Source organism: Chlorocebus sabaeus, chromosome 10 (genome assembly GCF_047675955.1).
Source record: "Chlorocebus sabaeus isolate Y175 chromosome 10, mChlSab1.0.hap1, whole genome shotgun sequence".
NCBI lineage: Eukaryota > Metazoa > Chordata > Mammalia > Primates > Cercopithecidae > Chlorocebus > Chlorocebus sabaeus.
Window position 1 is genome coordinate 195,336 of NC_132913.1, and position 27,082 is coordinate 222,417.

General features: G+C 48.2%; 1 protein-coding gene across 3 annotated transcripts; it reads right to left on the reverse strand.

Moving 5' to 3' along the window:
* Positions 1 to 1,328: 1,328 nt before the first annotated feature.
* On the reverse strand, positions 1,329 to 26,830 carry PTPN18 (protein tyrosine phosphatase non-receptor type 18). Of its 3 annotated transcripts, none has more exons than XM_007964550.3 (15): positions 26,657 to 26,830; positions 24,300 to 24,408; positions 23,965 to 24,041; positions 23,781 to 23,876; positions 23,628 to 23,666; positions 14,370 to 14,438; positions 13,434 to 13,496; positions 12,932 to 13,074; positions 12,501 to 12,567; positions 12,342 to 12,419; positions 12,163 to 12,252; positions 11,877 to 11,965; positions 10,720 to 10,934; positions 10,258 to 10,332; positions 1,329 to 1,765 (listed from the first exon to the last, which is right to left on the reverse strand). In XM_007964550.3, exons 1-15 carry the CDS (start codon positions 26,747 to 26,749, stop codon positions 1,707 to 1,709), a joined length of 1,362 nt encoding a protein of 453 aa, XP_007962741.1. In that variant the 5' UTR covers positions 26,750 to 26,830; the 3' UTR covers positions 1,329 to 1,706. The 3 variants fall into 3 exon arrangements, with proteins under 3 accessions (XP_007962741.1, XP_007962740.1, XP_007962743.1); XM_007964549.3 differs by lacking the exon at positions 1,329 to 1,765 and adding an exon at positions 2,118 to 10,043; XM_007964552.3 differs by lacking the exons at positions 1,329 to 1,765; positions 23,628 to 23,666; positions 23,781 to 23,876; positions 23,965 to 24,041; positions 24,300 to 24,408 and adding an exon at positions 2,118 to 10,043.
* Positions 26,831 to 27,082: the final 252 nt, after the last annotated feature.

The following is a 27,082-nucleotide window of genomic DNA, read 5'->3' on the forward strand; positions in this document are numbered from 1 at the left end:
GAGAAAGGCCTTTGTTTGGTCAAACCACATCATTTCATTTAATTTGATCTTCTCAACAATTCTAGAAGGAAGACGATGCAGATTCAGCTGCAGGTGGGAATGTAAATTGGTGCAACCTCTTGGAAAAAGAATTTGGCTTAACATGTCTTAATCATGCTTTCCCCTACCCCTCAATCAGAGACCACCAGAACACACTGTGGGCTAATAGACTGGGCTTGTTTCTCATTGCAGCAAGGAAGAACGCATGCCCTGGGGAGCCTCATGCGTTCCACTCAGTAAGGTCATTAGAAAGACACGACGATAGGATTAGGGCTTGGGTGACCTGCAAGGGGGTTTGAGGAACCCAGGCTCTGCTTGGATGGATGCTGTCGGGATGTGGGGCTAGCTCCAGGATCAGCAGTCTTTCTTTACAAGCAGGAGGAAGGAAGCCAAGCGACAGCTGCCCAGCAAGGCAGCCGCAGTGCTCAGGCAGCCAGCACGGGGCATCGGGGCTTCTGTGGCAGGGATGGTGCATTTGTGCTCAGAGGTGAGTCTGGAGGGGCTTAGTCCTGCCTTGATCCCTCATGGTCAGGGTGGACTTGCCTGACACATTATGTTCCATGACATAGTTTATATTTAGCAGAATACAGGACCCAGTTCCTGCATGTCAGGGGCTGCTATTCTCTTTCTCACTGCCTTTTAACCCAAGGAATCCACTTTTGGGCATCAATCATAAGCAAATAGATACACACGCAAATGAAAAACGTAAGGCCAGGCGCAGTGACTTGTGCCTGTAATCCCAAGCACTTTGGGAAGCCGAGGTGGGCGGATCATGAGGTGAAGAGATCAAGACCATCCTGGCCAACATGGTGAAACCCTGTCTCTACTAAATATACAAAAATTAGCTGGGAAAGGTAGTGCGCACCTGTAGTCCCAGCTACTCGAGACGCTGAGGCAGGAGAATCGCTTGAACCCGGGAGGCAAAAGTTGTAGTGAGCTGAGATTACACCACTGCACTCCAGCCTGGCAACAGACTCAAAAAAAAAAAAAAAAAAAAAAAAAAGAGAGAGAAAAAATAAGAAAAGTGTATGTACATCTCACCATTATTATTAATAGAGAAAATGCCTTCCAAATATAGGTGCAGTAAAGAAGTTTTACAAAGCAAATATGTGCCACAGGCCATGCTGGGCAGGGCAGAGTGCAGACAAGGCTGAGAATGGCATGGCCACGAGCGGCCGCCATAAGCTGGTGTGTGATGCAGCCCTACAAAGATGGCTCACTGGCCCGGAGACACTCAAGGACAGTGCTAAATAGAGAACTGAGACATATGACTATAAATACAGCATACTATCAGTCATGTAAGGGAAAATCTTTATTTATTCAATAAATACTTCCTGAGGACTGACTCCCTAGGGAACAGACCTGCCCTTGTCTGTCTTTTCTCTGTGACTCACGACGATGGTATAGGGAGATGACACAACATGTCCTAGAAGGCGGCTGGCTAAGCTCCAGGGCCTGGCTTCATGAGGCGTAACTACCAGCTGCTGAGCTCCAGAAGTTGGATGTTTCCCATGTACTCCAAACTGACGGCGCTTCTGAGGACCAAACAGTGACAACCAAGTTCATGTTTTGGTGACTGCCAAGAGGGCATGGGCACAGTTGTAAATCCACTCTGTTGACTGCCAGCTGGGGACGACTTCTCCAGTGAGAGGACAGCTCAGTCGTGCTCAGGAACTTTCTGGTAGCAGGAAGACCTGATCTGGCCCTGGCAGGGCTCGGGCTGGCCCTGGAATTAAAGCCGGGTGAGAAGGAGCATCTTGGACGAGAGTCACCAGGCCCCGGAGGCTGAAAGCAAACCCTGGGCGGGCTCCTGATCGAAAGGATGGATTTTGGGGGAGTCCCCAAATAGGCCATGTCCCTTCAGGTGACATGCTTTACATTTCATATTTACTGTGTAAAACAAATTATCCCCAAACTTAGAAGCCTGAACAACAATACTTCTTATCTCACAGCTTCCCTGAGTCAGGAATCTGGGTGTGGCTATTCGGGGTCCTCCAGAACAGGGTGTCTCATGGCGCCTCACGCACAGTACAACCCCAGGTCTGGGTCTACGCATCTCCTGCAACGTATACTTTACATTCTGCTCTTTTTTTTTTTTTTTTCCATCAAGGCCTTTACATGTCCACATCTAAGCACACACAGCAAGTTTCTCAGCTTGCTTTTTAAGTCTGAGTATTCTAGGTAATCCAGTAACTCCTGGTCCTCAACTTCCTAACTCTTGACTGGGAGACCAATCTGATCCGCCTGTGCTGGTCGCAGGTCAGTGCCTGAGCCAAGGCCTGTCCAGCGGGTCAGGTGAGCGGCTGCGCATGCCCCCAGCACCCTGCGCAGCATCCTCTCCTATGCCTCCCACTTGCTCCCTGCTCCCTGAGTGTGCCTAGCCCTTGGCACATCCTTTAATGCCAACAATTCCTTCCAGACCAGAGACACAGGCAGGGGCTGCATGCATGCCACTCCCTCGCAGGTCCTTGGGGTAGAAAACTGGCCTTGCCCCCAGCCTGCCCTGGCCCAACCCCCTGGCTCCTCCTCCCACGCATTCTGAGTGTCACCCTGTGGGTGTGAATGTGGGAATGAGACCCGGTGGGGACAAAGCCACTGAAGCAAATTCTGTCCCTTAAACCTGTGGAACCAAAGCAAGGCTGGCAACTCTGACCCTCCCGTGCCTGCTCTGCCCTCCCAGTGGCTCTAGCTCCCTAAGCTGGAACTCAGATACAGCTTCAAAGGGCATCCAGAGGCCACACAGGATGTGGGCTTATCCCTTGCTCTCATGCCGGGGAAAAGCTTCCGCAGTGTGAATAAGATATTTAATCAGCCAGTCCTGCTCAGAGCCCTAGACCCACCCTGCTCTTGCTAACCTGAAGAACAGACACTAGGCTGGGCATGGTGGCACGTGCCTGCAGTCACATCAACCGGGGAGGCTGAGGTGTGAGGACTGCTTGAGCCCAGGTGGCCAAGGCTGCAGTGAGCCATGATCCAGCCACTGCACTCCAGACTGAGTGACAGAATGAGACCCTGTCTCTAAAAAAAAAAAAGAATAGACACTGCAACAAGCACTCTATCTTGTCACAAATTTCACCTGCCAGGAGCTCCCTGTTTTGACCTGCTTGCCTTCAGGTCGTTGGCCCTGAGCAGGTGGTCAACATTCTTTTACCACTTTGTAGTCGCACCTCCATTTCTGGTGCCCTTATCCTTCTTCGCATCCACTGGTAACTGTCTCCTGACTGATTTCCTCACCACTAATACCTGCCTCCTCTCCCCTTTCCCTCATTTAGGAAACACGGTGCTTCCAGTTCTAACATATCATGATTTTCTGTCTCTCACCTACCCAAAACACCATGTTCTCAATTCCACATTAAAGGTAGAACTAGCTATTCATCTTAGAACCACAGAACTCAGCTATCTAGAAGAAAACAGTATTGTGGGTCTCTGCAAAACTGCATATATCGAGAAGCTTCAGACTTGGGGAAAACATAAAAATAGCTGATGTTGGAAAGAGTAGGGGTGGGGCATTGGGGAGAAGTAAGGAGCCAAAAATTGGTAGGAGATGGCCATGAAGCATATTCTGTCTTCCAGCAAATGGTGAAGCCATTCTAGAAATACACTCATCACCCCACTCAGTCCTGGGGAGTCTAAATTTCTTGGTAATACATCTTCAACTAGAAGCATTTATCAGACATAAAATCCCCTAGACATCTCGCTTGCCTTTCCAGGAAAAAAAAAAAAAAAGACAAATATAGTTTAACAATAAACTTGTGTAGGAAGAGAGACACACACGGTGAGAGCTGCACATAGTTGGTGTTAATGGTGAATATCTTGAAGTCTGATTATTCTAGTGAAATCAAAATCCTCCTCAATTCAAATACCTCTTAGGCTCTCCTGACCCATCATTAGACTGCCTGAACAGCAGGAAAGTTCAGTCACTAAGAGAACACTTCTCAGGCACATTATTCTGTTGCTGGCAAGTGGGACACAGGAGCTGATGAAGTGAGTATGCCTATGGGGTCAGGTTTGTCTATGCAAAAACAAACGAAGAAAGGACTCTGAACGAACAGTTGCCAGCGGCCTATGCAGTGACTCCTTCCTCCCCACTCACTCAGCACCTTGGGCCACATTTCTGTACTGCAGGGTTGGAATGGGCTTTGTTCAGCCTCAGTGAAGAAGGGACCAAACACGTTTGCCCCAGGTTCAGGGAGAACATGAGATTCTCCCATTTTCCCAGTGTCAACACTGGGGATGGTGTGTATACATCAGGCTCATTTCTGGGGAAGTCGGCTATCTCACCAAAATATTCCAAGTAACTGTTGATATTCTGGATGCTGACTGCTTTACTTAAAGGCATCCGCTGTACATACGACAATGCAAGTTTGAAACATTGGCTGGTAGCGGCAGAGCTACTGATCCCACACTCTGGTGGGGCTCTTTGACCGATTTCAAGGTCAGGGTGGAGAAAGTTCAACTTTAGAACTCTTTCCCACCAAGAGTTTTCTTGTTAGATTCAAAAAATGTTTATTGATCAACAACTCAGTGCGAAACCTATGAGAGAACCCAAAGACTTAAAAACCTGGGGTCCTCAGGAGGCCGAGGCGGGGGAATGGCGTGAACCGGGGAGGCGGAGCTGGCAGTGAGCCGAGAGTGAGCCGCTGCACTCCAGCCTGGGCGACAGAGGGAGACTACGTCTCAAAACAAAAACAAAGACAAAACAAAAAACAACCCTGGGGTCCTGCTCTCCAAGGCATGTTAAATGAGATAATATAAAAAAAATTCCCATTTCTGGTACCTGAAAAAGGTTTCGGGCTGGAGAGGTCACAACGTTCAGCTTGCTGACCTCATCAATCATCTGTCCCCAAACAGACAGACCTCTTGGAGAAGTCATCCTCAAAAGTAAGGCTGCAGGGCCAGGGTCGACTTGAGAGCAATGGAATCCAGTGGAAATCACTTCTCAAGTACACTTGATGTTTGGACACTTCTCAGCCCTTAAAGCTTCTGACATTGATTGGATGCTGGTATGGCTTTATAAACACTTGTCTTTTTCATATTTTCTTGAGGATTCATGACTCCTCGACCATTTTGTATATTCTAAAATAAACATGCCATAAAATAAATAAAACAATTTTCACTTACTGCATAGTTTATTCAGATATTGACCTTGTTTGGGCCAAACTTAGCTATTATTGAACGAGTTATAAGCCATCGTTGCTCAGTGACGTCTTCTATCATCTTCACTGAGGCTACAGTTGGCATTCTGCAGGCTCTTTCCAACAAGACCATTTCTCTGGTACACAACTGAGCAATCAGCCTGACTGAGTTAAAATCCACAATCATTTGCGGAGCACTGCTCTGTGCAGGGGAAGCTCCAAACACGTAGGTGATGAAGAGGAGCAAGACCCATCCCTGACCCACAGAACCTGCCTGTAGCCCCGGACCCTGCCGGCGCAGGGCAGGGGTGTGATGAGGTGGACACCAAGTGCTCTGCAGAGCAGTGTTGGGGAAGAGAAGTTCTGGAGAGGGAGGGAGAAGGCCCCACATCCCCAGGGCAGGTGAGATGTGAGCTGGGTCTCCTGGGATGAAGGAGACTGGGCCGGAGGAGACAATAGGGAGGAGCACTCCAGGAAGGCAGTGAAGTTTGGTGGAGCACTGGCTGTGGGTGGGAGGCAGGAGAAGAGGCGGGAGCAGGGCCTGAAGGGTAAGGTTACCAGGGGCTGAGAAGCCATTAGACTCTCAGCAGCAGCCCTGAGCTCCCGACTGCGCTTTGGTTTTTATCAAGCCCCCTGCCCCCCGCATCATGTTAATATCAGGGAAGCTCAGGGGATCCCTATGTCAAGTGGCAATTCCTCACCCTCCCCTTCTGCTGCATGAGGTCAGATATCAGCTGCCCAATATCCAGCAGCAACTTTTAATATCATGTTTTGTTTCTGAAGGTAGCAGGGACATGTAAGCTTGGGAGTATGTGAAAAGAGCACTGAATCGAGAGTTAGAAAACAGAAACAAAGTTTTCATCGATTATGTAAAGCAGCTCTCTGCCCCTGGGGTTGAAAACAAACCTAGCCACAAACAGGGCCTAGTTTTCTCTCAGGACGTCATGGTCTAAGACAAACGAATGCCATGCAAAGGAGCAAAGTCAAGGCAGGGGATGTTGAAAGCAGAAAGGAGGGAGGAGTAACTAACTCCTGTGAAAAGGAGGCGTCATCAGATCCGATCCTACTTGGACACTGACAGCTGAGCCTTCACTGCCCCTACTGGGTCAGAAACAAAGCAACACAAATATGGTGCCCCATGGGGGTTTGTGAGAGCCCAGACAGATGGGTGCACCCAGTGGGCTGCACTGCGGAAGAGGAGCCCTGAGCTCAGGGCATATCCAGAGGGAAACATCACCTACTGCGGGTGTCCTATTGCAAACACAGCCCTGAGATGCCCAGTTCAGGAGCGGCTAGGCCTTGCATTCTTGGATACCCAGTGTGTGAGTTTCCTGTGGCCACCATAATAAATGGCTATAAACCGTGTGGCTCAAAACAGCAGACGTTTATTCTCTTACAATTCTGAGGTCCCAAACCTGAAACTGAGGTGTCAGCAGGGTGGTTCCCTCCACAGTCTGTGAGGGAGAATTGGCCAGGCCTCTCTCCTGGCCCCCAGCGGTTTGCTGGCAATCTTTGGCATTCCTTGGTTTGCAGACACTTCACCCCCATCTCTGCCTCTATCTCCAATGACCTTCCTCTCTCCGTCTCTGCGTCTCCCTCTCCTTTCTCTTATAAAGATATCAGTCATTGGGTTTGGGGCCCATCCTAAATCCAGGATGATCTCATCTCTAGGTGTTGTAATTACATTTGCGAAGACCCTTTTTCCAAATAAGGTTGCATTCACAGGTTCTGGAAGTTAGAACTTGGACCTATCTTTCTGGGGGCCACCATTCAACCCACTACCTCCAGGAAAGACTTGTAGGAGAGCAGGAGATGGGTGGAGGATTGCCACTCCCGTTGCTGAGCTTTCCTAACAAGAGACGGGTGGTGGATTGCCACTCCCATTGCTGAGCTTTCCTAACAAGAGAATGGTTTTTATATCAGCCTGAAGCAGTGATCTACATGAGTAAAGACATGGGTCCGGAAAGGGGAAGAGAACATTTGAGACAAGGTATCCTATTTTACTACAAGTGAGGAAGCCTGGAGTAAATGGTGCGAGATAAATCAGCCTGCACGCTTCCTATGTGTCAGCGCTGTTCTAGGAGCTGGGACAGTGGCCGTAAACCAAACACAAACTCCTGCCCTCATGCAGCTTACAATCTTGTCAGGAGAGACAGATAGGAAACAATATTAAGAGGTAAATGTTCAAATATATGAGAGGCAGAATCTGGAAGAAAAGTATCGAAGGCAGAGAGAATAACCAGGGGAAATGTCTAAGTGGAAACTGTGCTTGCCATGTTGGGCCAGGAGGGAGGCTACTGGGTCTGAAGTCAGAAGCCAAGAAGGCTCAGAGACTGAACCCTCCTCGAACGCTGACAAGATGGCCTGCACAGCTCCACATCACATGCACATGTGGACAAAACACCAGACCAAGGCCGGCCGCAGTGACTCACGCCAGTAATCCCAGCACTTCATGAGGCAGAGGCGGGTAGATCACGAGGTCAGGAGTTCGAGACCATCCTGGACAACATGGTGAAACCCCCTCTCTACTAAAAATACAAAAATTGGCTGGGCATAGTGGTGCATGCGTTCAATCTCAGCTACTCAGCCCAGAGGCTGAGGCAGGAGAATTGCTTGAACCCGGGAGGCGGAGACAGGTTGCAGTGAGCCAAGATTACGCCACTGCACTCCAGCCTGGGCAACAAAGCAAGACTTCATCTTGGGAGAAAAACAAACAAACAAACAAACAAACAAAAAACAGACCTCTGAATCGGAGAAATGGACAATTTATTACTCACAGTGAACACAGCAGCCAGAACAGTATCTTCTGTCACTTTCCCATGCCCCTATTCCCAAGAAGAGGGGATGTGGACCGTGCCACCTGGGCAGGCAGTAGGTTTGCCTCCCAGGAGAAGGACCTGAAACTGGAAGACTTGGAGATTTTATCAGGGCTGTGGAGGACCTGCCTTTCCTCTCCTCCAGAGATAAATGACTCATTATCCAGCAACACAGAGGTCAGCACCGACCTCACCAGCAGCAGGCTCACAGGAGAGGCAGGGGCATTGGGAGAGTGGGAGGCAGCACAGGGCCAGCTCTTTCATGAAAACAGAGAAACGGGGCAGTTCTAGAGTGGGAAGTAGGGGCACAGAGAACAGGAAGGAAAGGCAGCCAGCGAAGGTATATCACACCAGCTCCCACTGTGGGCACCCAAACCCAAGTCTCCTGGAAAAGTCTAGGAACTGTTAAAAATCCACATCTCAGCATCACCTGGCCAAGGGGTGGGGGGGTGGGGGTATGAATACATCCCCCATCATTCCCTGATTAAAGGTTGCAGGAGAGTGGAGTTCATGCCAAGGCACTTGAGATCGAACAAGGATGCAGCCAGGCAGGGGCAGGGGAAGGCCAGCCCTCACCCAGAGAAGGCAGGACAGGGGTGGACATGGGACCCAGGGCACTGTGGCGGTACAGACAGGGACCTGGGCAGGCACAGTGTCAGTCAGAGGTCCAGAGACCTGAAGGTGAGAGGGGCGGGACCCTTGAGGTTCCAGGAGAGAGCATCTTATATTTTTCCATTTTGCAGTGACTTGGAGATTTGTCCACACCAGTGCACAGAGGCGGTTTCTTTTTTTTTTTTTATTTTTTTTAACAGCTGCTTAATGTTTTATCCTAGCAGGATAAAACCTGCTAGGGCCATTTAAAGTGTTTCAAATCTTAGGGGGCTGAGCCTGGTGGCTCACACCTATAATCCCAGCACTTTGCGAGGCTAAGGCAGGAGGATTGCTTTAGCTCAGGAGTTCGAGACTAACCTGGGCAACATGGCAAACTCATCTCTAAAAAATAAAAAAAAAAATTAGACCTGTAGTCCCAGCTACTCGGGAGGCTGTGTGAACAGCAAGGGGTCAGTTTGGTTGGGGGTCTGTTTGGCTGGGGTCTAGATAGGGCCTGATTTGCTGGGGGTCCATCTGTCTGAATAGCTGGAGATATGTACTCATTTGGAGGACTTCTCTGTCAATCTGGAGGATCACGTCTGACCAACCACCTGGGGTTCACCCATCAAGATGAGAGTCTCACTGGCTGGCTGGGATGTCAGGATTCCATGTGGCTGATGTCTGTCTGTCTGGCAGTCCATCTGGTTGGTTAGGAGTCTGTCTGGCCAGAAGGTCTTTTCAGCCAGCCAGCCCACCTGGGGGATGGGGGTAGGGTCTGAGAAGTCTGTGTATCTGTTCAGCTGGGGATCTGTTTACATCTGGCTAACTTAGGGGTCCACCCGGCTGTCCAGCTGGCAGAGGTGTCTGTCTTTTGGGGGCTCTGTTTGGTGGTCTCTCTGGCTGGGGGTCCCTTTGTCCACCTGTGGACTGTATCTCTGAAGGTGTGGCTGCCTATCCAGGTTGGTGGTCCATCCGTCTGTCTGCCTATCTGGAGGTCTTTTTATCGGTCTGCCTGGATGGCGAGGGGTCCATCCATTTCTCTGTGTGATCCCCTGAGTGTTCAAGTGAGGCAGGCTCAGGTGCTGAGGATGGACTAGTGCGTTATGTGGTGAGGAGAGCAGTCTCTGGAAGCTCATCTGTCCATTCTCCCCTTCATAACTCAGGGGCCGTGCCCCTTCCCGACCTTCTTTCTTGAATCTGCTCCGTGCAGCCTCACCAGCCATTATACCAAACCTACCTCCTCCAGCCTCAAGCCTTGAATGCTACAGTCACTGGGGCAAAGTCCCCGCATTTCCCACCCTGAGAAACTTTTATTTTGATTCAGGCGCACTGTTTCCATTCTGCACAAAGCAGTCCGAGCTCACACGAGGCAACGGGCAGGAGCTGGCGCAGACTCACACCCGGGTCCACTCAGCAGGGGGGTCCCGGGGCCCCTTCGGCCTCCCAATGCGCAGGTTGAAACCTGGGAGAGGAAGGGTGCCGTGGGTCTCATGACGAAGCTGAGGTGTGCGGAGGCTGGCAAACACGAAGACGGCCATCCCCCTGCCTCCAGGTGCTTCTGATTCACTGCAGCCACATCCACAGGACTGAGCTCCATGCCCCATCCCTCAACCCCAGACTCCCGGGGCTCACTCAAAGCCGCAAAGTCCCGGCAGCCCAGGCTCTCCCCGACTTACCCAGCCCGCCGGCCTGAGCTCCGCCCGCCACGTCCTCGTAGGCGCCAGATGCGGCAGCACTTGGGTCAGCAGGAACTGCGGGCAGGAGACCCCCCACACGAGTCAGCTCCGGAAGCCCCAGGGAGCCCCAAGACCCCACCCCTGGCGGGGATGCTTCCCCCGAGGCCCGAGGAGGAGGGCCGAGGGCGCCTGGCGGGAGAAGCCGCGTTTAAGCCGCACACCCCGAACGCAGCCTCGAGCCTTTGGGCGCGGCCGAGACAAGCCCGCTAGTGTCACCCGGAACCTGCCCCGGGACCCGGACCGCGACCGCCAGGGGGCGCTTCCGGGGCGTGGCCAGGGACGCCGCGACGTCAGCGTCGGGGCGTGGCCAGGTTAGTATGGGGGCTGGGGGATTTCGCGGCCGCCGGGGCCCCGCGGACCACAGCAAGGTGATGCCCTGAGAAGGGGCAAGCCTCCACTCACCGCGGCCAGGCACCGTGCCCCGCACGTCTTCCGCGTGCGCCCCGGGCCGCTGGGCGCGCGGCGTCACCTGGCTGTAGAGCGGCACCTCCTCCGCGCTGCGCGCCCCCGTCCCGGTCTCCGGCCCCGGCCCGGCGCCCGCTGGAGCCCCGCGCTTCTGCACCACCGCGTAGGTGTCAGCCATGGCGTGGCCCGGGGACCCCGGCACCGAGATGCTCCTGCAGGCAGGGAGGGCCGGGAGGAAGTGAAACGGCGGCGCTGGGCAGGGCGGGAGTGGGGAGGCTGCTCAGTGCGCAAACCACGGGCTTCCTTCCCGTCGAGGCGGGAGACGGGAGGCAGGGCCCCTGGGTGGGGGGCCTCGCTTGTGTGTCCCTAGCGCCCTGCACGTTAGGTGGATGAAGGAGGAACGGGGTCGGCCTGAAAGGATATTGGAGCAGTGCTGGTTTGAGGGGTGGTCATTTCTGTGTCAGTGTCTACTGAATACGAGAGTGCGGAAGTGGCATAGAGGACAGGGAAGGATGGCCGCAAGGACAAGAGCCTTAAGTCTCCGCTGCAAAGGCGGCTCAGTCCCATGCCCGCAGCACTCAACGTGCAGCCTGACAAGAGGGCGGCATCTAGAATTATTTGCTGAATTGTTTTTTGTTGCTTTTTGAGACAGGATCTAGCTCCGTCGCCCAGGCTGGACTGCCGTGGTGCAATCTCCGTTTACTGCAACCTCCACCTTCTGGGACTCTCCTGCCTCAGCCTCCGAAGTAGCTGGGACTATAGGCTCCCGCCAGCACGCCTGGCTAATTTTTGTATTTTTAGTAGAGACAGGGTTTCACCATGTTAACCAGGCTGGTCTCCAACTGGCCTCAAGTGATCCACCCTCCTTGGCCTCCAGAGTGCTGGGATTACAGGTGTGAGCTACCTGAATTAAGGTTTGATTGGAGGATCCAGGAAAGGTCTAACTCAGAAGGCACGGCAAGCCTTAGAGGCAGAGGCAAGGGGACCACTGTGATAAATGAATCATCTTGGAGTGGGTTCCCAGGGCTCAATTTAAAGAAAGGGCCAGAGAGCACTTGGCGAAGTGAACAAGGAACGGACTGGTGTTCCAAGGATGAGGAAGGGGTTAGCCTGAGAAATTGGGCAGGGAACAATGTGGGAATGGAGCCGGGTACCTGAGGACGCCTCCTGGTGGGCGGGGTATGGCGAGAAGTGTCTGGGGAGTCCGGAGGAAGAGGGCATCGTCGTAGAGTGGGGCACAATTCTGAGGAAAAACAGGAGGGGAGGCTCCTGATGGGAAAAAGCTTAAGACGGCAGAGCCTGATAAGGATGCCCGGAGGAGGGCACAGGTGGATGTCATAGTGCCTGCTCCCAGGAGTCCCGGGGGCTGGACCCTGCTTAGGGTCCTGGTCTCTGAGGGTGCTGATGGCGGACAGGAGAGTGGGAAAGGGGCCTCTGTACCTCTTTGATGTTCTGGTAGTGGGGGCTGGCATTCTGGAGCATGGAGCAGAACATCTGGGCCACCGTGTGGTACAGGAATCTGTACTGCTCCTGTTGGGGTGAGGGACCATCAGGAAGGGAAGGCAGGGAATGACAGCAGCGGGCCACTGTCCCTGAAGATTAGGAGACCCAGCGTTCACCTCTGTCTGCACGGCCGCAGGCCGCTGCTTCCTCATCTCAAGGACCACATCAAAGAGGCTGAAGTCAGGTGGGATCATCTGGGGCAGACAGACAAGGCACTTGAGCAGGACACGAGGTCATGGGCAGCACACTGCACACACAGGATGCCTGCATCGTACCTGGGTCAGGAGCAGCTGCCTCACATAATCCACGGTGCACAGGACACCTGTTCGCCCACAGCCCGCACTGACAAGAGAATCAGAGCGTGCCTGGTCAGGTCCTGACCACAACCCCTTTTAGACAGGGCATTTGGGGATGGGGGTGAGGGTCCTAATGGATCCCTTGCAGAGCCTCTTGATTCCTAGAATCTCCAGATTATATCTGAGCAAGGAAGACCTTTTTAATCACTTACATTTTGTTGAGCAGCAGCTGTGTGCTTATTCCCCAGCTGAGTCTATGCTGAACAAGGGCTCACAATTATAGTCCATGGAGGTGAGCAAGGTTCTCAAAATAGGCACTCAGACTACAAGACTAGCCCCACGCCCTGCACTCCCCTCCCTGCCCTGTCGCCTCTGCCTCACCAGACCCTCCTGAAGCCCATTTCCAGAACCTGCAGTGGACACAGAGGGGTTCAGGGCCAGATCCCTGGAGGCGACGGGCTTCCTCCACCATGGCAAGCATGTGGTCAGGACTGCTGGGGACCCCACGGTCTGGCCAGGACATATACTGTAGCTGGGACACAGAACGGGACTCCTGAAACACAGAAAAAGATGAGCAAAAGACTTAGGGAAAAAAAAAAGCATTAATTGGGTACCTGCTAGACACCAGGCCCACTTCTAGGCATCTTCCATTTATATCTACCAGAGAATAACTGAGGAGGTGGGTACTAGTATCTACCAGAGAATAACTGAGGAGGTGGGTACTAGTATCTACCAGAGAATAACTGAGGAGGTGGGTACTAGTATCTACCAGAGAATAACTGAGGAGGTGGGTACTAGTATCTACCAGAGAATAACTGAGGAGGTGGTACTAGTATGATGCCCATTTTTACAGGGGAGGAAATCTCTCCCCTTTCAGGAACCCCTTTGCCTCCTCCTTCCTTGTCACAGTACCTTCTGGAATGTGACCTTGAGGGTCCTCAGCATGATGTCCTCATTCAGCCACTTCTCCTTCATCTGAGTAAGGGGGGTGGGGCAAGTAAGAAGAGGGAGGAGAACAAAGATCACAGGTACCAAAAGACATTTATAGAAAGCAAAGCATTCCTGATTAAAAAATCAAATATAGAAAACATTTTAAAAATTCATATAGCCCGGCTGGGGGCGGTGGCTCACGCCTGTAATCCCAGCACTTTGGGAGGCCAAGGTGGGCGGATCACGAGGTCAGGAGATCGAGACCATCCTGGCTAACATGGTAAAACCCCATCTCTACTAAAAATACAAAAAAATTAGCTGGGCGCGGTGGCGGGCGCCTGTGGTCCCAGCTACTCAGGAGGCTGAGGCAGGAGAATGGTGTGAACCCGGGAGGCAGAGCTTGCAGTGAGCGGAGATCGTGCCACTGCAATCCAGCCTGGGTGACAGAGCAAGACTCCGTTTCAAAAAAAAAAAAAAAAAAATCATATAGCCCAAACTTCCCCAAAGCTTTCATTAAGGAAACATTTGACACAGGAGAAAAAGAGGAACTATTATAAAAACACAAGCCCTTTTGCAGTGAAAAGAGATTATTTTGTTCTAAACTGAAACTTCTATTGTATTTATTAAGTACTAACGGTATGTATGACTTGAGAGTTCCCCCAAGCTCTTTTGAAGTGGTAAGAGAAGAAAGACTTTCAAGAACCTAACCAGGCACATTTACATGACAGAGATAACTGTGATTGTAGCCAAAATAAAAAAGCAAAGGCTATCCCTATATTAAGTTCTAACTATTTGCAGGCTAACACCAGAGGGTTTCCTGCAGTGTGAGTGGACTGTGGGTTAAATCATTCATCCTTTTAGGCCCAACCCAAAGCCTTTCCACCCTGGGCATCTTCCTTGAAACCTCCCACAGCTCACCAGAGTGATGCAGAAAAGCCCAGTCTGCAGTGGCTCCTGCTCCTGGGCCCAGTACCGCTCACACCTTTTCTGCAGAAGGGAAGGGAGAAAAGGCAGGGAGTGAGAAGAGGGAGTCAGCTTTAGAGCTAGCTCAATCCTGCCACAAGACACCCCAAGTGCTCGTGGTGTAAGCACAGGCAGCTATACTTATAACCTATAACAGAGGCCAGCCAACAGAGCCATCAGATTAAACACATGCAGACTCAATGGAGGTGCGCTGCTGACCATGCAGGAGAAATACAGTCCAGGATACCCTCCCACTGTAAGCAGCTAGAAACTGGACAAAATACATGAGCCGCTCTTTTCAGACACTGGTTGGCAGGTGTTGCAGTACTGTGGTCACTGAACAGACCACTCTGGCTTACTGCATGGAAGTGTCACCAGGCTGTAAGACATGAGTCTAATGATCCCACAGAGTTGAGCCAGAGACCATGGCTCAAGGAGGTCAAGGCAGCTAGAATTTGCAGGGCTGAGTCCTGCAAGGAACAGAGCTATGCAAATAAAAACAAAAGAAAAACTTGCATAGAAGTCCCCTCCTTGATTCTTTGGTTGAATAATCTGAATATATACAGCATGAAACCCCATGAGGCCAGGCAAGAATAACTTCCCATGAAAGAATAGTAGGGATCTGTATGATGAACATTTCCTTGAGCTCACTATGAGAAAGAATTCACATTCCCTCTAGCTAGAGTGTAGAGGCATTATCAACTATAAGGGGCATTTAGTAGGGAACCTAGAATGACCACACGTTAGAAGTATGGCTAAATTAATTCTAGAACAGAGGCTACTTGATCAGCCATCCAAAAGTTCCTGAAAAGGCAAAACACTCTAAAGAAAACAATCCAACACTTACCTGTGCAGAATTCAAAATATCAAGCATCCAATAAAATTGTACTGGATATACAAAGAAGCAGGAAATTGTGACCCATAACCAGGAGAAAAATCAGTCAGTAGGAAAGGGCCCAGAAATGACAGTTCAGGAAAGAAGCGAAAAATCTTAAAAGAGCTAGTATAAATATACTCAAAGATGAAAAGGAAAACATGAACATGCTGCAGAGTGGAATGAAAGACAGAAAAAATACCTGAATGGAATTTATAAAGAAGAAGAATAAGATGTATGAAATGAAAAAACCACTAATAGCAGAGTAGACACTAGAAGATCAATAGACATAAAAACATAGCCATAGAAATAATTCAAAATGAAATGAAAAAAATGAAGAGAATCAGTTCTCTGTAGAAATATACCAGACAGTCTAGTGTATGTGCACGTGGAGTCCAGAAGGAAAGGAGAAAGTGGGGATAACAGAAATTTATGTGAAGAAATGATAGGTGAAAATTTTCCCAAATTCGATGAAACTATGAATCCACAAATTCAAGAAAGTCAATGAATCAGAGGGAGAATAAACCTAAAGAAAGTCACACCAAGGCAGATCATGATCAAATTACTGAAAAAGATTTTTTTTTTCTTGAGACACTTGCTCTGTCACCCAGGCTTGGAATGCAGTGGCGCAATCTCGGCTCACTGCAACCTCCATCTCCTGGGTTCAAGCAATTCTCCTGCCTCAGGCTCCCAAGTTGCTGGGATTACAGACACACACCACCACACCCAACTTTTTTTTTGTATTTTTAGTAGAGACGGGATTTCACCAGGTTGACGAGGCTGGTCTGGGCTCCTGACGTCAAGTGATCCACCCGCCTTGGCCTCCCAAAGTGCTGGGATTACAGGCATGAGCCACTGCACCCGGCCCCAGAAGAGAAAATCATAAAAGCATTACGCACAAAAAGGCACATCACATACTGAGGAACAAAGTTAAGAATTATAGCAACATTTTGTCAGAAACTGCAAGTCAATGGTATAATATCCTAAAAATGCTAAAAACCTTTTCAGACAACCGCTGAGGGAATTCATCACAAACAAATTTGCACTCTGAGAAATACTAGAGTAAGCTCTTCAGATGCTTACAGATGGTGGCTGCTCCCTGTAATCCCAGCTATTTGAGAGGCTAAGGCAGGAGGATTGCTTACGGCCACTTCAACACCAGCCTGAGCAACACAGCCTGTATCTTAAAAAATAATAATAAAAAAAAAATTAAATTAGCTAGGTGTGTTGGCAACATAACTAGACTGTATCTAAAAAAAATTTTTTTTTTTTAATGAGCTGAGTGTGGTGGAACACCTGTACTCCCAACTACTTGGCAGGCTGAGGTGGGAAGATGGCTTAAGCCCAGGAGTTTGAGGCTGCAGTGAGTAGGGACTGCACGCTGCATTCCAGCCTGTGTGACAGAGTGAGACCCTAACTCTTACATAAATAGAATAAGTAAGCTCTGCATACAAAAGGAACATGATATAAATGGAAATACAGATCCACACAAAGTAGCAGAGTAGGGAGAAAAGTAAGTGGCTAAATGTAAAAGACATTTCTCTCATTTTAAACATCTTTGAAAAAATAACCTAGTGAATTTTATCAAAGAGGAATTAATACCAGCCCTTCACAAACTCTTGCAAAAAACTGAGAGGAACCATTTCCCAACATATTGTGTGAGGCAAGTATTACCCTGCCACCAAAACCAAAGACATCACAAGAAAAAAAAACTACTAACCAATATCTCACAAACATAGAAACAAAAATTCTCAACGAAATACTGGCAAAGTGTTAAACACCATGACTAAGTGGGGTTAATCCCAGGAATGTAAGATTGTTTCAGTGTATGAAAGTCAATGTCATACACCATATTGGTAGAATACAAAACAAATGATCATCTGAATAGATGTGAAGAACAAAATTTGACAAAACCCAACGGTCTTTTATAATGAAGTTCATTAGAAACTCAGTGCTCAGGCTTTTTATTGGGGCGCCTTCTGCACAGCATGTAGGCACACTCTGCCTAGGTTGTACCAAAATGTCAGACTACCAGCAGGAGAACAGGTGTTCTGCATAAAGCATATTGTTTGTATTAACAGTTTAGGCATAGTGAGCACAGTTATCAGAAAGCTAGGTTTCTAGAGGCTGCCCAAGAGTCTACAGGAAGGCCTAAGCATAAACAGTTATGCTTGCTATGTTTAACTCTTCTGCACAGCAAGGGACCTACCCAAAATAGCCAAAACAATCTTGAAAAAAGAACAAATTTGGAAGACTCATACTTCCTGATTTCAGAACTTCTACAAAGGTATAATCATCAAAACTATTGTTATACTGGCACAAAGATAAACACATCAATCAACTTAATAAAATTGAGAGTTCAGAAATAAACCCTTATATTTATGGCCAATTAATTTTCAACACAGGGGCCAAGACCATTCAATGGGCAAAGCATATAGTCTTTTCAACAAATGGTTCTGGAACAACTGGATAGTCACCTGCAAAAGAGTGAATGTGGACCCCTATCTCACATCACGTAGAAAAGTTCACCCAAAGTAAATCTGAGACCTAAATGTAAGCAAGAAAACTACAACACACTTAGAAGGAAAAACAGGAGTAAGTCTTTATGGCCTCTGATTAGACGACAGCTTCTTAGATACACCAAAAGCACAGCAACACAATAGATTGGAATTAAAATTTCACAAAATGTTTGTGCTTCAAAACACACCATCAAGAAAGTGAAATGACAACCCACAGAATGGGAAAGACATTTTAAATCATGTACTGATAAGGGACTTATACCCAGAATAACTCTTACAACTCAATAATAAAAGACAACCTCAAAAAACCCAATTTTAAAATGAATAAATGACCTGAATAGACATTTGTCCAGAGAAGATATACAAATGGACGAATAAGCACATGAAGACCAAAACCACCATTAGGGTGACATATATCTCATTGTCATATGCCACACGATGTTTTGGTTAACAACAGATCACATGTACGATGGTGGTGCCATAGATTATAATGGAGTATATGTAGAAACCTGACACATGGCACTTGATATTGACATTGCATATTTAGTTGGGGAAATGACTGATACTCAGTAATGGTGCTGGGACATTTGGTTTTCCATATGAAAAAATACATATTAAAAAAAATGTATATACCCTCTATGTTTGTGTAAGTATACTCTATGATTTTCCCAAAGAGAAGATAGCCTAACAATGTAGACCGTATCCTTGTCATTAAACTACAAATATCCCTCCCTCTCTCTCTCTCCGTTGATGGGAACGTGAAATGGTACAGCCACTGTGGAAAACAAAATGTTAAACATAGAGTTATCATATGATCCAGCAATTCCACTCTTGGTATATACCCAAGGAACTGAAAACAGGGATTCAAACAGATACTTGTACACCAATTTTTTTTTTTTTTTTTTTTTTTTTTTTGAGATGGAGTCTCACTCTGTCTCCCAGGCTGGAGTGCAGTGGCGTGATCTCGGCTCACTGCAAGCTCCACCTCATGGGTTCACGCCATTCTCCTGCCTCAGCCTCCCGAGTAGCTGGGACTACAGGTGCCCACCACCACGCCTGGCTGTTTTTGTATGTTTAGTAGAAATGAGGTTTCACCATGTTAGCCAGGCTGGTCTCCATCTCCTGACCTCGTTATCCACCTGCCTTGGTCTCCCAAAGTGCTGGGATTACAGGCGTAAGCCACCGTGCCCAGCCCGTATACCAATGTTTGTAGCAGCATTATTTACAATAGCCAAAAGGTACAAACAACCCAGATGTCCAACAGGTGAATGGATAAACAAAATGTGATATATATATACAATGAAATATTATTTGGCCTTGATAATTGTGAAATTCTGATACACACTGCAACATGGATGAACCTTGAAAAAAGGACAAGTATTGTATAAGTGTATTCCTGATTCCACTTGCACAAGGTACCCAGAATGGGCAAATTCATAGGGACAGAAAGGAGAATAGAGGCTGCCTGGAAATGGGGGAATGGGGAGTTATTGTTTAATGAGTACAGAATTTCTGTTTGGGATGATGAACATGTTCTGAAAATAGATAGTAGGAATGGTTACATCCATTGTGAATGTACCTAATTCAATTGGATTGTACACTTGAAATTGTTTAAATGGCAAAATTATTTTTAACATTGCTCACTGAGCACCTATAAAATGGCAAATTTTATGTGTACACTTGAAATTGTTTAAATGGCAAAATTATTTTTAACATTGCTCACTGAGCATCTATAAAATGGCAAATTTTATGTTATGTATATTTTACCGCATCATTTAAAGAAAGACACAATGGCATACCACTTCACATCCCCTAGGATAGCTATAAAAACAGAAAGACAGTAACAAGCATCGGGGAGAAGAAATGGGGACCCTCAAACATTGCCGAAGAAATGTAAAATGATGCTGCCACTGTGGAAAACAGTTTGGCAGTTCCTCAAAATGTTAAAAATAGAGTTTCCATATGGCCCAACAATTCCCAGCAATACGCAAGAGACGTGAAAACACACATCTACACAGAGACTTGTATATCAGTGTTGATAGTAGCACTGTTCATAACAGCCAAAAAGTAGAAAGAACCCAAATTCTATCAACTGATAAGTAAAATGTGACAGATCCATTCAATGGAATAGTCTTCAGCAAAACAAAACAAAAACAAAAACAAAAAAAAACATGCTAGGCAAAAAAAGGCTACATATTATATGATTGCATTTATATGAAATATCCAAAGTAAGCCAATCTATAAAGACAAAAATAGGGATTGTCTAGGGCTGTAACGGTTGGTGGGAAATGGGGAGTGACTGCTAATGGATATAGGATTTCTTTTTCTTTTTTCTTATTTGTTTCTTTATTTTTATTTATTTATTTATTTATTTTTGAGAGACAAGAGTCTTGCTCTGTCGCCAGGCTGCAGTGCAGTAGGGTGATCTTGGCTCACTGTGACCTCCAACTCCCTGGTTCAAGCTATTCTCCTGCCTCAGCCTCCTGAGTCACTGGGATTACAGGCACGTGCCACCACACCCAGCTAATCTTTGCATTTTTAGTAGAGTCAGGGTTTCACTGTGTTGGCCAGGATGGTCTTGATCTCCTGACCTCGTGATCCACCGGCCTCAGCCTCCCAAAGTGCTGGGATTACAGGCGTGAGCCACCATGCCTGGCCTGGATTTTTTTATGGAATGATGAAAGTGTTCAAAAACTTACTGTGGTAATAGTTGCATAACTCAGGAATATAGAAAAATGATGGAATTGCACACTTTCAATGACTGAATTGTATATCAATCAATACGGATGTTTAAAAAGGATATTCTAAAGCAAATATAATAGCAGTGTACTTTGGTGTATATTTTATATATAGAACTAAAATATATAGTAACAATAGCACAAAGTATGGAAAGGGGTAATTGAAATATACTACAGTAAAGTTCTGACATTTTACATGAAATGTATAATATTATTTGACTATAGACTATAAGTTAAAGATATATATTGTAAACCCTAAAGCCACCACTAAATATTTAAAATAAAGATGTATAGCTAATAAGGGAATAATTACTATGCAATAGATTAATAAAAAATTCTCACTCTGAAAGACAGAATAAAAGAACAAACAGAGCAAATAGAAAACAAATAGCAAGAAAGGTAGGTCTAAACCCAACATTATTGATAATTACATTAAAGGCTAAATATTCCAACTAAAGGCAGAGACTGTCAAATTAGATTTAAAAGTAAGTCCTGGCTAGATGCAGTGGCTCATGCCTGTAATCTTAGCACTCTGGGAAGCTGAGGTGGAAGGACAGCTTAAGGCCAGGAGTTCAAGACCAGCCTGGATTATACAGTGAGACTTAATCTCTACAAGAAATAAAAAACAATTAATCAGGTATGGTGATGTATGCCTGCAGTCCCAACTCCTTAGGGAGGCTGAGCTAGGACGATCACTTGAGCCCAGGAGTTTGAGGTTACAGTGAACTATGATTGCACCACTCCATTCCTCTCTCTCTTAAAAAAAAAAAAAAAAAAAAAAGTCCCTATGATACACCACCTACAAGAAACACACTAAAAATTAAAGATGAACATAGATATAAAGTAAAAGAATGGGAAAAGACATATGCAAACTCTAAAGAAATTTAAGGCAGGGGGCGGTGGCTCCTGCCTGTAATCTCAGGACTTTGGGAGGCTGAGGCAGGTGGATCACCTGAGGTCAGGTGTTTGAGACCAGCCTGGCCAACGTGGTAAAACCCCGTCTCTACTAAAAATACAAAAATTAGCTGGGCGTGGTGGCAGGCACCCGCAATCCCAGCTACTTGGGAGGGTGAGGCAGGAGAATCACTTGAACCTGGGAGGCAAAGGTTGCAGTGAGCCAAGATCATGCCATTGCACTCTAGCCTGGGCAACAAGCGGGAAACTACATCTCAAAAAAAAAAAAAAAAAAAAAAGAAAAGAAAAGAAAGAAATTTAAATGGCTATATTAATATCAAAGTATACTTCAGAAAAAAATATTAACAGAAATAAAGACAGTCATTACATATTAGAAAAGGGATCCAATCATTAGGAAGACATAATCCTAAATGTATATGTACTCAATCATAAAGTTTCAAAACATGGAAAGTAAAACTGAAAGAATATTAAAGTAGATTTCAACATTCCTCTTTCAGCAAATAATAGGACAAGCAGACCAAAAAAATTGTCAGAAATAAGACTTGACTAGTGCTGTTGACAAACTTGACCTAATCGATATTTATTGAACAAGAGGATCAGTAATTTCAACACTCTTCTCTAAGCAATCGATATATTTAGAGAAAATAAATCAGTAAAGATATAAAATACACAGTAAAGATACAAAAGTGTCTTTCAAAAAAGTCTGTCAATTGACCTAATTGGTATTTATGGGACACTCCAGCCAACCAAAGCAGAATACATGTTGTTTTCAAGTACACTTGAAATTCAAGTAGAAAATGAATTAGTTGGGCGTGGTAACATGTGCCTGTATTCCTAGCTACTCAGGAGGCTGGGGCAGGAGAACTGCTTGAACTTGGGAGGCAGAGGTTGCAGTGAGCTAAGACTGCACCACTGCACTCCCACCTGGGCAACAGAGCAAGACTGTCTCAAAAAAAAAAAAAAAGGTGGAAAATGAAAAAATCAATAGAGAAAATGAATACAAATGAATACAACCAAAGCAGTTTCTTTGAAAAATAATAAAAAATCTCTAGTCCAAAGATTGGCTGACACTTTTATAAAGGGTCAGATAAATACTTTAGAATTTACAGGCCATATAATTTATTCACCTTGCAACTACTCAACTCTGCCAATGTAGCATAAAAGCAGGCATAGACAATATGTAAATAAATGAGTGTGGCTGTGTTCTAATACATGTTTACAAAAAAGAGGTAGGAGCATGAAAAAAGAGATAGCAAGATAGAGAGATGAAACCGAAAGACAGAGAGAGAGAACACAAATTACCAAAATCAGGAATGAGAAAGAGACATCACTACAGATCATACAGTCTCCACCATCAGCTAGTCACCCCAGGGAACCCCCACCCCATCCATGGAGCAGGCAAGAATGTAGAAACCACATGAAGCTATGTGCCTTCAGCCTTCATTGTTGACATGCATTTATTTATTTAACTAATTTATGTTAACAGGCAAAACAAAAATCCCTGGACTTACGGATCTTACCTTCTAAATCGGGAGATTAAGAATAAACAATGTTCATAATACATTTGTAGATTATCCAGTGTGTTAGGAGTTTGCAAGAGCTGTGAAGAAAAAAGGAAAAGTAGGACAAAGGAGGGAGAGTGGAAGTTCTGAGAGTTTAAAATGGTGTGAAGAGCCACCCAGGAAGGTCTCACTGAGGAGTTAACATTTGAGCAAAAACCTGAAGGAGGTGATAAAGCAAGCCATGGAGAAGGATGTCCTAGGCTGAAGGAATAGCCAAGGCACAGGCCCTGAGGCAGAGCCATCCCTGAACATGTGGGGAACAGCAGAGACCAGAGTTGTTAGAGTGGAGTGAATAAGGAGGAGAGAGGTGGAAAGAGAGATCACAGCCTACAGGGGAAGAAGTCAGAATAGGGCCTTATGGTCTAAGGTGTGAAATGGCTGGGAAACCCAGCAGGAGAGGGGTTGCCAACACTGGGGGATGAATAACAGATCAACAGAAACTTAGAGCAACAATGGGGCTTCCCACAGAGCCATAGTAAGGCCACTCCAAGAGCTGGACCCTCGAGTCCTGGGGTCAAGGAGGAGCTAGCAAGATCCCTCCTCCCTCCTCCCTCCTCCCTCCTCCTTGCATGAGGACATGAAACCCGGGGACAGAGGACACCTACCCGCCCATTCTCTATCTCCCGGCAGGCCATCAGGATCACCTAGACAAGGTGGGTCAGGGGAGAGGAAGGTGATTTGGGTGAGGGGGCCAGGGAAACGCTGAGGGGTTACTTAGATGTTGACCCCACCATTGTGCCCTGCCCCCAAGTGCTGACCTTGACCCCAAACTCCCAGACCAGTCTCCAGAAGTCTAGCAGGGTGTGAGGCAAGGGTCCTTGAGTGGCAATGTAGGCCAGGCTTCCATCCACGCCCTGGTGAAGGCCGAATTCACTACTGAGATTCTGCTGCCCACCCCCCGGCCACTCCCAGTCCACCTCCTTCCCTGACCCCAACCCTCACCCGGATGAAGTTGCCATTAATGTAGTCGCTTTGTCCCTCTTCCTGGAGCAGGGAGAGGATTACTCGCGTCTGATCATCTGTCAGCAGATAAGGTGAGAAACGTGGAGTTTGGGGAGGATAGGGTGACCGAGGGTCTGACAGCCCCCTGGCTGAAAGCCAGCAGGGGACCACACACCTGCAGAGATCCCACCAAGGTGCCCCGGTGGGCTGCTGAGCAGTGCAGAGGGTGAGGCTCTGGGAGGAGAGCGCAGTGGGTGACTCCAGTGCACACTGATGCCTGGACAGTGGCGGTGTGTGCGCGGCTGCACCGGCTCCCTACGGAAGCCCCGACTTACATGGCAGCACGTCTTTGTAGCGGTTCTTCCTCATGTTCTCTGGCCGACTGCCCGCCTTAGTGGAGCATATGCCATCAGCCTTCCAGGCGGCCGAGCGGGCCTGGATGTCCTGGTAGAGCATCATGAGTGGGCCGGGGAGGGGAGGAGACAGGAGAGGAGCCAGGTCAGAGTCCCGGGCCACCTAGGCACGCGCAGGATACAAAGCCAGTGGCCTGGGGAGGTGAGTGCAGACCCCGATGGCACCGGGCCTGCCTAATAATAATGATACAGAAATAGCGACCCAGAGCACCTTCTCTGTGCCAGTCTCTGTGCTAAGGGCAGGTAATAATCACAGGTTCCTACGACGTGGGTACTATTATTGAGGCCCCCATTGTGCAGGCGGGGAAGTTTAGGCACCACGTGGTTCAGCGACTTGTGGAAGTTCCCAACCAGGAAGGCACACGGTGAGGGTCGAACTCAGACCTCTCGGCACCCACCCCCTGCACACTCAATCTGTAACACTGTCCTGTAAGCAATAACTGCGATGAAATAAATTAAGGGTTATATAACTAAACCTAAGAGAATGTACAATGCATAGGCATTATAATGGATAACATATTATGTACAAGATACCATAGGCACTGTGTTACTGGGAGATTATAATAATAATTAGTGAATTGTGTATTACCATCATCGTCAGGTATTCATAATCTCAATGATAAGTAACACCCATGCCACTTAGAATAGTGTGTGCCAGCCACTCTTCTAAGTGCTTTACTTGGTGTGTTGGGTCATTTAAGCCCTCATGATGCCCTTGTGTAGTGGGAACACCTAGAAGAGCCCAGTGATTCCTGCACATGCGGGAGGCAGGCTTGGGGGATAGGGGTGCCCTCACCACCCAGCCTTCGGCATGTGAGGCCCTGGGCGCTGTGCACAGTTCAGAACCCACCCAGTCGCCTGATGTCATATATCACATGGGTATTACGTTTACGTTTGTTACACACATTCTTATATTGTGTAATTATGTATTTTACATTTATTATGCATTTCTTAGTTTCTTATATACAATGTTTCTACATGTGTGTAAATTACTTAGGTTGATAATTATCTGTTACATATTGTATATTTACTTACGAAGTTATCAAATAACTTTGGTCATTTTATAAATTATAATCTTTGTTATATTCGTTTGTATTGTTTTATGCAGTTATATAATGCTTATTGTATAAACGGTCTTTTATACTATTTTTATGTATTTGTCATATATTGCTAAACTTGATATGCATCACCATATATCAGTTTATGCATTTGTAAGGTATGTTTCTATGTCTGGTACGTAAGCTATAAGATATTACATTTCAAACACATCATTGACCGTAGTGTGCAGCGCCTAGCATGCTGCGTGCACCTTCCTAACGCTGGGCTTGCACTACCCGTATTGTAACGTTTAGACTTTCTGTTTGGTTTGATTTTGTTTGCGATGGGGTCTCACTCTGTCGCCCAGGCTGGAGTGCCGTGGCACCATCTCAGCTCACTGCAACCTCTGCCTCCCAGGTTCAAGCGAGTCCCCCGTCTCTGCTCCCTAGTAGCTGGGATTACAGGCACGTGCCCACGCAAAGTTGATTTTTGTATTTTTAGTAGAGAAGGAGTTTCGCTGTGTTGCCCAGGCTGGTCTTGAACTCCTGAGGTCAAGCGATCCTCCCGCCTCGGCCCCCCAAAGTGCTGGGATTACAGGTGTGAGCCACCGCACCCAGCCCACGTTTAGAATCTTTATAGGCAGTGACGTTGGCCCCTGCGAAGTGCGCGCCCAGTGTGTGCTAAGCGCTTTCCACCCGCACCATTTAATCCTCAGGCCAGTTTGGTCATTCATGTCCCCATTTCACCAGGGAGAAGCCGAGGCCAGAGGGGCCAGGTAGACCGCCGGGACCACACGCGGATTCGGGCCCGGACGCGGATTCGGGCCCCGCGTTCACCCCCTCACCACGCCACGGCCCCCGCGTTCCTCTTCGCCTGCGGCAGCCCCTTCCTTCCTGCGGTCACAGGGGACAGTCAGGTCGCCAGGAGCGGCGGGGCCGGGGCTGTCCGGCGTAGCAAGGCCGCCCCCCTCCCTGCGGCGCCCGCCCCGCCCGCCCCGCCCCAGCCAGGTTGTTCCGGGCGCGCGAGGACACCAGGAGGGTGTGCACGGTCCGTCCAGGCCGGGCCGCGGTGGGCAAAGGGCGAAGACGGAGACAGCAAGAGCAACAGAGAAGCGCTGGGGAGAGACACACGGAGAGATCCCCGAGGCGGGGAGACACCCGGGACGCCGAGACGGAAAGGCAGAGCCCGCCGGGGGCGAAGGACCGGAGTCCGCGGGGCCAGGGCCGGGGCGCGCCACTCACGCTGAACTCGCCGGCGAGGACGGCCCCCTCCCGGCCGCCCCGCGCCTCCAGCCGCTCCAGGAAGCTCCGCGCGGCGTCCAGACTGCGGCTCATGGCGCCGCGGGCCAGCGAGGTCCAGCCCGGCCGCCGCGAGTGTGGACGCCGCGGGAGGCGGAGGCCGGAGACGGAGCCCCCGCCCTGGCCTGGGCAGCCAATGGACGCGCGCAGCGGCGAGCAGGGCGCCCCAGCCTCGGTGTTCGGAGCCCGCGCGGCCCCACCCCGGGCGCTCGGCCTTCACGCCCATCCGCGGAAAGTGTGCGGAGGTTAGAGACGAGCCGGCTTCCGGGATCGCCGAGGGGAGGCTGGAGAGAACCGACTGGCACCGGGGTCTCTTCAAGGACAGGCCTAGGTCAGCCCCCTCCTCGCCCAGTGGGAAGAATTCAGAGG